The sequence below is a fragment of the Triticum urartu genome, chromosome 1A (genome assembly GCF_056163025.1).
Source record: "Triticum urartu cultivar PI428250 chromosome 1A, HENAU_Tu73, whole genome shotgun sequence".
NCBI classification, from domain to species: Eukaryota; Viridiplantae; Streptophyta; class Magnoliopsida; order Poales; family Poaceae; genus Triticum; species Triticum urartu.
In genome coordinates this window covers 344,325,709-344,336,535 of record NC_141873.1, presented here as the reverse complement: position 1 = coordinate 344,336,535, position 10,827 = coordinate 344,325,709, and the positions used below count along the sequence as shown (strand labels likewise).

The window sequence follows — 10,827 nt, the reverse complement described above, 5'->3', positions numbered from 1 at the left end:
TTCTGACGAATCAGCAACTGACCGGCCATAGAATTTTGTAACGTGTCAAGTTCCTGCCGAAGTACCTCAATCTATTTTTCAACCTAGCCGAAATGCTCCTTACTCCATTTCCTTATATCAGACATAACCAATCTAAGGGATGTAGTAACGTCACCCAGATCACCTTTTGGCCGGACCCGAGCCCATGCCTTAGAGATCACCTTTGATAATCTGTTGTCCCTTTCCCACATAATTTCATATTTTGGTGAACCTCGTCGACGGCGGTCCTCCGCCACATCAAGATGCAGTACAATAGGGCAGTGGTCTGAACGAGGGGAGACCAAGTCCTGCACCCTCGCATACGGAAACATGTCCCTCCATTCATCATTTGCACATGCGCAATCAAGACGAACCCAGACGTTTCCCAGGCCAAGCTGGCCATTGTCGTAAGTAAATGGTGCGCCCGAGAATCCCAGATCAGCTAGCTCGCACACAAATAGGGTATCTCTGAAATCCTCCATCTGTTTTCACTTCTGCTTTGTTCTTGAGAAATGCTCGTGTTGCCACAAGGCCTCGTTGACATCACCACAGACCACCCAAGGTAGATTCGAGGTTCCCCTGAGCCTAACAAGGTGTTCCCACATACGGTAGCGATTTTATGCCCATGGTTCCCCATAGTCAAAGGTTGATCGCCAAGAGTGTCTAGAACCTTGGTCCGTAATGCTTACATCAATATATCTCTTACAAGAATCCATAACCATAACTTGGAGGGAATCGTCCCAGAACAAATCTAAGCCCCCTTCATGGCCATCACAATCAACACTAGAAAAACCTTTTAGGCCTAATTTCCACTTTAAACACTCCACTTTAGCACAGGTCTGTCTTTTTTCAACCAAGAAAACAAAACTTGGGGAATGGGCTTTTACAAGAGCCCCGACTTCATGAACTGTCCGACGGTTCCCCGCCCCCCGGCAGTTCCAAAATAGGTGACTCATTGGGACTGGCGGCGCTCCTCCTGGGAGCCTGCCGAAACTTTTTCAGAGTTTGAGTTTTCACCATCCATCTTAGGTCTTTTGCTACCCGTACTATTGTTGGGAGAGACCGAATCAGCAGCCACCTTCCCATCTGTGAGCAGGAGTACTTCCCCAGCCGGGGTAGTTGATACAACAACAGGGGGTGCCACCAAGACAACATCCATATTCAGACGCTTACGAGAAGATTTATCCAAGTCCATATCCAAAGAGGAAGGAGATTTAAGCGGACTAGAAGCGAAGTTGTGTCCTTGAGTTCTCCATCTGCCAAAGCCTCACCTTCACCTGCTGCCAACTTGGGAACCGTCAAGTCATTGTTGATCTTCCTTTCACTCCGGTTGGGTTCCCAATCTGAACGAACTTGCACTGGTGGATCTGCATACAGGTAGTCGCCAAACTTGAGGTCCTTCTCTACAAACACCCCGTCGCCACACTCCTTGTGCTCGTGGCCAATGACACGACAAGGGCTACAAAACCTCGCCAACTTCTCATACCTTACTGCATAGATATTGCGAGTCTTTCCTTTTACAATGCTTACAAACTTGGTGAGAGGTCTCCTGATGCCATGTTTCACTCGAACATGAACATAGTCCCCTCTTGAGTTTCATGTAATTCTAGTCTCCAGAACCTCCCCCGCAGATCGAAGCAATTTTGCAATCAAAGCCTGCCTGGAATATCCATCCGGCAGTTTATGGATCTGGAGCCAGATTGGCATGTGCACTATCGGCACCTCCTCGGCGTTTGCGAAACCATCATAAGGCGTCAACAGGACTGCCATATTGCGGCGGAACAACCATGGCCCCTGGGTCATGATACGGTCCTAATCACCAAGGCAGTAAACTTGAACGACAAACAGATTTGGGCCAATTGGCCGAAAACAAACTGTCTGGGCACAATTCCAAGCCTCCCTCATGTCCTTGTAGAAAGCAGATTAGATTTGTTAACAATGATATGTGCAACAGATGAATACGGTGAAACCACTTTTCCTCATCAATACCATTAGATTTGTTATTGAAATATATTTTCATATGGTAAATATGTTTGATATTATAAACATTTGTTTTTATAATTTTTATCAAAGTTTACAAACTTTGATTTTAAAAATAACCGCTTAATTTTTGTAAATGATTTTAATATTTGATACTATAAAAATTAACTTGTTTCTATACTTTTAAAAATATGCACATTGAAAATAGTTAGCACTCACCACAAACAAAAAATAAATCTTTAGCACCGCACACTAGAGACGAAGGAGCCAACCTCCCTCTTGCGTCGCCCCCCTTGCGGGCGACACAGGAGGTGCCAACCTCTGCCGCCAGTGACCCGCCCCGTTCCAGTCCTCCCCTCCGCCGCCATAGGTGATCGGCGCAGGGCTAAGCCCGTGCATGCGATGCGGCGGCGGAGGTCTCTCCCCTCTCCCCCGGATCCATGGGTGGCGCAGGCGCCCAGATCCGCGGAGGTGCATCCCCCACTTCGGCCCATGGAGGCGTGGCGTCCTGCCGGCGGCGCCTATGATGGTGCTGGTGGGAATCGGCCGGATGTACAAGGGGTGGTGGTGGCCGGGGCGGTGACCCCATGGCCGGGTGGCGACATGCCCGTTGGTCCGACCGGCTCAGGCCCATCCCGGATCTGGTGACTAGCGGACGACGTGGGGGATGGAGGCAGCTCGGCGTGGCCGTCGATCTGGACGCGCGTCTTCCTCCAGCTCGGCGGCCCGGTGGTCGCGGCGTTCCAGTGGCCTTTGGCACAGCTCCGGCGGGCGGCTTCTTGGTCGCCCCTTGAGGCAACGGCGGCGGCTCATCCGGGTGCAGCGGCGGCAGATCCTTGTGTGGGGCTGGACGCCCAGATCTTGTCGATCTGGCAGGTTCCATACCACGTCGAGATGCTGCCCTCGCCATCAACAATAACGCGGACAACTACGGGGAAACCCTAGATCTTTTACGGATCGAGCGATGGCGGTGCGTCTGCACTGTAGTCCCTCTTGAGGGCATCGTTTGTGGAGTTTGCTTCGCTTGTGGGGATTGGCGGCGGGGGTGAACAGCCTGACAACGCAACTGCCGATGAAAATCGTGCCGACTACGGTCATGGCGACGTCTCCGACGTCGTTTCCTTGTCAAGGCATCTTCATTGCGGTTTGCGTCATCATTCTCGGGATGCTCCATGGGAAACTCTAGATCTGGGACTCCTGGGTCGGACGATGACGGCACCTTCGGTGTCGTTCTCCCTCAAGAGGGCATCATTTTGGAGCAACTGTTGACTGGAGGGGGCAAGAGGTGGAGCGGTATTGCATCTTCAGCATTGACGGCAGCGAGTCTCGGCGGTGTGGCGTTGCAGGGTCTCGACGACAGATGCATGATGATGGACACGCGTAGGGTGGCGGCGTTGTCTGGCATCGTGGTGGCGTCGACGACAGGCCTGGCAAGGTGGATGTTTCAGTACCTGCTCTGAAGATGGATCGGTGGAAGAAGGTGGCTACTGCCTCTGTAACATAGGCGCATGCGGTGCCCGCTGAGAGTGCGTCGGACCGGTGTGTGACCTAGACCCGGCAATTTGGCTTGGTTAGGCCTCCGGCTTTAGATGTTGTGCTTTACTGTGAGGTCTGGGTATGTGGCCGGGATAATCAACACCCTTCACTAGTGGATAGGAATAGCGACATATGTCGTTAAGAGGGTGGCTTCAGACATATTGATGTATTACTTTGTAAGGTATTGATGAATAATAAAGAAAATGGCTGCATGCATCGTCCTAGCCTGGGTCATTCTCCTTCTTTTTTTTAAATACACTAGAGACGAACTTGTGACGACCGATGAACCCTAGGAAGGGGATCGATCGCACGGGAAGAATAGAGGTAGGTGAGGAGAGCAGGGAGGGAGGTAGACGAAGGGGAACAAGAGAGAGACTTCTAGTGTTATCTCATTTCATACCCGATCCAGAATTACAGACTGGTTTATGTAGCACACCACACACTGGCCACAGGCGGCCCAATAGCCCACCCAGGCCTCGGCCCGGCACTTACACTTAGGCTGCTCTCCTCACCTCTCATGTGTCCACCGATACACTTGTATCAGGTGTGACAGTTGCCCCTCCATGAGCTGCAGCATCGTCGGTCCAGCATGGTGCCACCGGGTAGCGATGGCGTAGCACATTGTAATCTTCCCAGGTTGCAGACTCCGTAGAGAGCAATGACCACTGGACGCGTACCTGGACCATGGGGCTGTTTCCTTTCTTGACCATGCGGCGATCCAAGATGGCGACAGGTTGGAGTGGAGCCGCGGTGAGGTCCGGTGTGCAGGGCAGCTCGGAGAACACCGGCGAGTAATCTGGTGTGAAAGGCTTCAGTTGTGACACATGGAAGACAGGATGGATACGACTGCCTTCTGGTAGCTGGAGCTTATAAGCCATGGTGCCAATGCGTTGCAGAATTGTGAAGGGGCCGAAAAACTTGTAGGCGAGCTTGGGGCAGGGGCGATTGGCCACCGTCGACTGCACGTAGGGTTGTAGCTTGAGAAGGACTTGATCCCCCTCGCTGAAGGAGCGCTCGGTCCGGTTCTTGTCTGCTTTCTGCTTGAACCTGTTCTGGGCGCGCGCTAGCTGCACGCGTAGTGCCTCGGTGTGTTGAGCCCAGTCCAGCTCCTCACCAGCTTCTGTTGGTAGGTTGGCAGTGAACGTCGGCAGACCTCCAAGGTTGGGCTCCTTCCCATACAATGCTTGGAAAGGGGAAGTGTTTAGCGAGGAGTGATACGTAGTGTTGTACCAGAATTCCACCGTCGGCAGCCACTTGCGCCATTTGGAGGGTGTGTCGTGGACGGCGCAGCGCAGGTACATCTCGAGGCACTGGTTCACGCGCTCGCTTTGCCCGTCCGTCTGCGGATGGTACGCCGTGGAGTAGCTCAGCTTGGTGCCAGCAGCTGCGAGGATGGCATGCTACATGTTACTGGTGAAGATGCTATCCCGGTCGGAGACGATGGAATGGGGAACTCCGTGCAGCTTGATGATGTTGTCCCAGAAAGCACGGACCACCGTTGCCGCCGTGAAGGGATGACGAAGGGGCACGAAGTGTGCGTACTTGGTGAATCGGTCGACGACGACCATGATGACTTCGTAGCCTTCGGACGTAGGTAAGCCTTCAATGAAATCCATGGTGAGGTCCTGCCAGGGCTCCGTGGGCACAGGAAGTGGTTGCAGGAGACCCGGCGTCTTGATGTGTTCATGCTTGGCGTGCTGGCAGATGGCGCACTGGTGCACGAACTCCTCGACCGCCTGTTTAAGGCCACGCTAGGCGAAATCTTTCTTGAGGCGCTGGTAAGTGGCGGTCACGCCGGAGTGGCCCCCCACTGCGCTTGCGTGGAAGGCGTGGATCAGCTTGGTTTGGAGGGCGGAGTTGGCCCCAATCCAAAGCCTGTCATGGAGGCGAATGACACCTTACCGGAGCTCGTAGCCTTGATCGTCAGGGCTGGAGATGGCTAGGCGTTGGAGAAGATCTTGGGCATCGGCATCTGTCTCGTAAGAGTTGGCCACCTCTTGTAGCCACTGAGGTTGGCATGTGGACAGGGCATTGATGGCGAAGTGGTGGCCGACACGCGAGAGGGCATCGGCAGCGCCGTTCTCGACGCCGCGCCTGTACTTGAAGGAGAACTGGAGACCAACTAGCTTGGACATAGCCTTGCGCTGGAGCTCCGTATCCAGCTGCTGCTCGCCCTGAGTACACAAGCTCTTGTGGTCGGTGACGATGACAAACGGAGCACGCTGGAGGTAGGAACGCCACTTGTCGACGGCCATGATCACGGCGAGGAACTCCTTCTCGTAGATGGAGAGACGCTGGTTCTGTACCCCCAAGGCCTTGCTAAGATAAGCCACGGGGTGGCCATCCTGTACCAGCACTGCTTCGACACCGGTATCGCACGCATCTGTCTCGATGGAGAAGAGGCGTGTGAAATCCGGCAATGCGAGGACTGGGGTGTTGACCATTGCGTCCTTGAGAGCATCGAATGCCATTTGAGCCGGCTCGGTCCAGGCAAATCCTTTCTTGGTGAGGAGCTGGTCAGTGGCTTGGCGATGATCCCGTAATGGGGCACGAACTTGCGATAATACCCTGTAAGTCCGAGGAAGCCGTGCAATTCTGTTGTATTTGTTGGTGTAGGCCAATCACGCATTGCGCTTGTCTTGCTTGGATCCGTGGCCACTCCTTGTTTGGAAATCACATGGCCCAGGTACTCGATTCAGGGCTGGGCGAACGAGCACTTTGACAGCTTTGCATATAGTCGGTGTTGCCAGAGAATGCCGAGGACTGTCTGAAGATGCTCCACATGCTCTTGTACAGAGCAACTAAAGACTAGGATGTCATCAAGAAATGAAATGACAAACTTACGGTTTGGCCCGGAGAGTACTGAGTTCATCACGCATTGAAACGTTGGTGGCCCGTTGGTAACGCCGAACGGCATGACTCGAAACTGAAAGTGCCCATGATGTGTTTTAAAGGCTGTTTTCTCTTCATCGCCTTCCCTCATGCGTATTTGGTGGTATCCAGCTCTCAGGTCAATCTTGGAAAAGAATGCCGCCCCCGCGAGTTCATCCAATATTTCATCGATGACCGGCAATGGAAACTTGTTTTTAATTGTGACTGTGTTGAGGCGGCAGTAATCGACGCAAAACCGCCATGTCCCATCTTTCTTCTTCACCAAGAGCACGGGAGCCGCGAATGGACTCATACTGTGAGTGATCAGCCCAGTGCGCAACATTTCAGCTACTTGCCGTTTGATCTCATCTTTTTGCAAGGGAGAGTAACGGTAAGGTCGACAGTTAACGGGAGCGGCTCCTGGTTCGAGGTTGATGGCATGATCATACTATCTGTGAGGAGGAAGTGTTGTTGGTTCCTCGAATACGTCACTGAAATCTGTCAGGATTTGCTTGATAACATGAGGAAGATGAGCTTCTGGATTGTGTGAGGGCAAGGTCTGTAAGTCCACAAGAGCAGCTCCCCAAATCTCATTTGCTTCCTGCACCTGCCACAACTGTGATGCATCCAAGGCTGTGATGGCTGGTGTCTCATCCGATCGGACGCCGGTGAGATGAACGGCTGCACCTTCGCTGACAAACTGCATTGTTTTCAGTTTCCAATCGCACTGCATCGGACTATGCTGGGCAAGCCAATCCACTCCCAAAACTGCGTCGTAGACCCCGAGTTGCAGGACTCTCATGTCTGTAGCGAACTTGTGACCTTGAACTGTCCAGTTCAGCTTCGGAACAAGTTTAGTGCATTGTAAGTTTTGCCCATTGGCTACTCTGACAGCAATTGTGGGTATCACCGTTGTCGTTGCAGCAATGCGTTGAGCAAAGGAGACATTAACAAAACTGTGTGTACTGCCAGAATCGACCAACAACAACATAGTTTGGTTCCCAACCGTGGCACGCAGGCGGATAGTTTCTGCAGCATCGGTGCCATCGACTGCATTTGCTGACAGTAAACAACACGACGGATTTGCTGCCGCCGGCTCGTCCAACAGCTCCAGAGCACGCACAACCTCATCAGATAGGACTTCACCGTGCTCTCCAACCTCGATGGTCAACAATTGGGCGGAGCGCTTGCACTGGTGCTCTCTGGAAAATTTCTCTCCACAGCGAAAACAGAGGCCATGTTGTCTTCTGTAATCCCGTAACTGTCACTCTCTGCCGAAGTCGTCTGCAGCTGGTTTGGCGGCTGCGATCAGTTTCGGTGGGTTCCCCGCTGGCAACACGGTTGTTGCTGGCGCTGGGCGTCCCTGTGTTGGTGCAGTGTAAGGCAGTGGAGGCGGTCGACCTGCCGGCAGTGGTCGAGACTTGGGGTGCAGATTCGCGAGCTCTTCTTGGATTTTTGCAAAAACGGTTGCCCGGGTGATGCTGTTTGGTGCTTGAAGGCGTACAGCCGCGCGAAGCTCATCCTTGAGCCCCAGAAGAAATTGTGTAACAAAGAATTTTGGACTCAAGGTTGCATCCAGGGCCAGTAAGTTGTACATGAGAACCTCAAACTGCTGTCTGTACTCTGTCACTCCCCCAGTCTGTCGCAATTGCAAGAGATTGTGCATCAGGGACTCAAATTCGTCCGGTCCAAACTCCTCCTCAATTGCTTGCCGGAACATATCCCAGCGAAGAATCGGATTCTGCTGTCGAAATGCCCGCAACCAGAGGGCGGTGTGCCCCTCCACATAGAGCGCTGCGGTGGTCACCCAATTGTGTTCCGGCACATGGTAGAGCTCAAAATACACCAGGCATCGATCCAGCCAGACGCGCGGGTATTCCCCTTCGAAGCGAGGGAAATTGTGCTTCGGTGGCTTGGAGAAATAATCCTCGCGTGATTGTTGGTGATAAGCATGCTCCGGTGGTGGCGGCTGTTCAGGTACTGGAAGCAGCAGCGGACCGTCGTTGGCCAGGCGTGCGCGCGGCTGACCGCCGGCTAGCGCCTGCGGATGTGGCAACGTGTTCGGAGGCGGAGCCACGCACGGCTCGATTGGCGGTGGCGGTGCCTGATGCTGCGGTCGCTCCTTGGGCAGCAGCGTCTGAAGCACGGCCGCAGCTGGATCGTCGACGTCGGATCTGGCGGAGAGGGCCGACGAGTGCGAAGAGGACGCCCCCTTATGAACGTCGTCGACCTCGGCTTGGGTGAGCCCGATCTGTTTCGAGAGACTCTTGAGCTCGTGGGAGACCTGGCTATTGAAGGCGGCCTGCACCTCGGCGCGCTTCCCCGCCTCCACCTTCTCCTCGTTGAAGCGCTCGAGCAGCTTCTCCATGAGGGCCGCGAGGTTGGAGGTCTGATTCTCCATCACGGCCATGAGTTGCCGCGTCTGCGCAGAAGGCTTGGACGGCGTCGTGGCTCCCGCTCCGAGTAAATCGAACCCTGCACAGGATTTTGCGCGAATTCACCGAAGCGAATCCGCACCTGATGCAGTGGATGTTACCGATCTACCAAGAGGATGTGGAGCGACGGTGCGGATCAGCAGCAGAGGGAAAAAAAATTGTGGCCTCTGATACCAATTGTGACGACCGATGAACCCTAGAAAAGGGATCGATCGCACGGGAAGAATAGAGGTAGGTGAGGAGAGCAGGGAGGGAGGTAGACGAAGGGGAACGAGAGAGAGACTTCCAGTGTTATCTCATTTCATACCCGATCCAGAATTACAGACTGGTTTATGTAGCACACCACACACTGGCCACATGCGGCCCAATAGCCCACCCAGGCCTCGGCCCAGCACTTGCACTTAGGCTGCTCTCCTCACCTTTTATGTGTCCACCGATACACTTGTAGAAGAGAGGCCAGAATCGTCACCCAAGTGGGAGGAGGAAGAGAACTATTTGGCCTTCACCAACTTCACTTTCCCCCGCCAATTCTCTGCCCCTTGCTGATACCGTGATACGTGACGCTCGCTCTCCCCAGCCGTCGCTACAACCTTTATTTACAGCCTCGCCTCGAGGCATCTCTCCACCATTGCTTTTTCTGCCATTTTAACCCCGCCCGCCTCCTCTTCACTCGTATCGTTATTCCCTCCTGTCCGTACCGTTCCGGCTGTACGCGTCCTCCCTGCCTGTGTGTACTGCGCCGCCGCCGGCCGGTCTGGCCCTCAGCTCGCATCTCGGGGACATGTCGAAGGTTCGTGCCAGGATTCTGGGCTGAATCCCCTTGGATCTTGCTTTAGAATCCAACACCTATTGCTTTTATCTGCACTGCCTTCCGATCTTTGCTCGACATCTGTACTCCCCTGCTTCAGCTCTGCTCAGCAGAACGCCATCTTGATGATCACGCTAGCTGTTTGGTTTTGCTGCAGAAAATTGTGGTGAAGCTGGAGGTGAACAGCGGCAAGGATAAGCAGAAGGCCATGAAGGCCGTCTCGGCGCTCGTCGGTACGAGCAGCAATATTTTGTTTTCTCGCATGGCATAAGAGCTAGCTGAAGCAAGCAAGGAACCGACGTTGTGATCTGTCTCGTGTGTGCAGGCATAGACGCGCTGTCCGTGGACATGGCCACCCGCAAGATGACGGTGGTCGGCATGGTGGACCCGGTGGACGTGGTGAGCAAGCTGCGCAAGGGGTGGTCGGCGTCCATCGACTCGGTCGGCCCGGCCAAGGAGCCCGAGAAGGAGGGCGAGAAGAAGGACGGCGCCGACGCCAAGAAGGAAGGGGAGGGGGAGAAGAAGGACGGCGACGGCAAGGACGGGGCCAAGAAGGGCGACGGCGAGGCGAAGCCGCCGCAGCCGACGGAGGAGCAGCTCATGACCGAGTTCATGAACCAGTACAGGTCGGCTTATTCGGCCTACCACAACCCCTACATGAACAGCCACTACGTGGTGCAGAGCATGGAGGAGAACCCCAACTCCTGCACCATCTGCTAAGAACGCGACCGCTGCGTGATGTGATTGTGCCAGAGTACGTGTGGTACAAAGACGCTGCTTGCTCTCTTCTCGCGTGTATGCCGTTTCTGTGCAGAATGCAGTTATGGGCAGGGAGGCCATTCACGTGGAAAACTTTGCTGTATGGGACAATTATGACTGTAATGACCTGTGACGGCAATTTTCTTTAAATATGTACTCCCACCGTAAAAAAATATAAGAGCGTTTAGAATACATATTATGAAAATATGCGCCACCCATGTTTGAAGATCCACTGATTTGCGGTTTGCGGCTTCAAACTACAAAATGGATTAGTCTCACATTCTCTTTGCGAGGGATTAGTATCATGTTAACGATTATACTCCAACGGTGCATAAGTTGGACTCTCTCCATTCTAAACTATTTGAAGTTTATTTGCAAAAATAAATAAATTATTTGAAGTTTTAGTCTTTCCTTAAGTCA

The 10,827-nt window shown here is 53.5% G+C and overlaps 1 protein-coding gene and 1 pseudogene across 1 annotated transcript; one reads left to right on the top strand and one right to left on the bottom strand.

Annotated features, from left to right (window-relative positions):
* Window positions 1–6,853: 6,853 nt before the first annotated feature.
* On the bottom strand, window positions 6,854–8,806 carry LOC147991154 (uncharacterized; annotated as a pseudogene).
* Window positions 8,807–9,332: 526 nt separating this feature from the next.
* On the top strand, window positions 9,333–10,612 carry LOC125533130 (heavy metal-associated isoprenylated plant protein 39). Its single transcript, XM_048696894.2, has 3 exons — window positions 9,333–9,630; window positions 9,806–9,881; window positions 9,974–10,612. The coding sequence occupies exons 1-3, from the start codon at window positions 9,622–9,624 to the stop codon at window positions 10,366–10,368; spliced, it is 480 nt and encodes a 159-aa protein (XP_048552851.2). The 5' UTR covers window positions 9,333–9,621; the 3' UTR covers window positions 10,369–10,612.
* The last annotated feature ends 215 nt before the right edge of the window (window positions 10,613–10,827 follow it).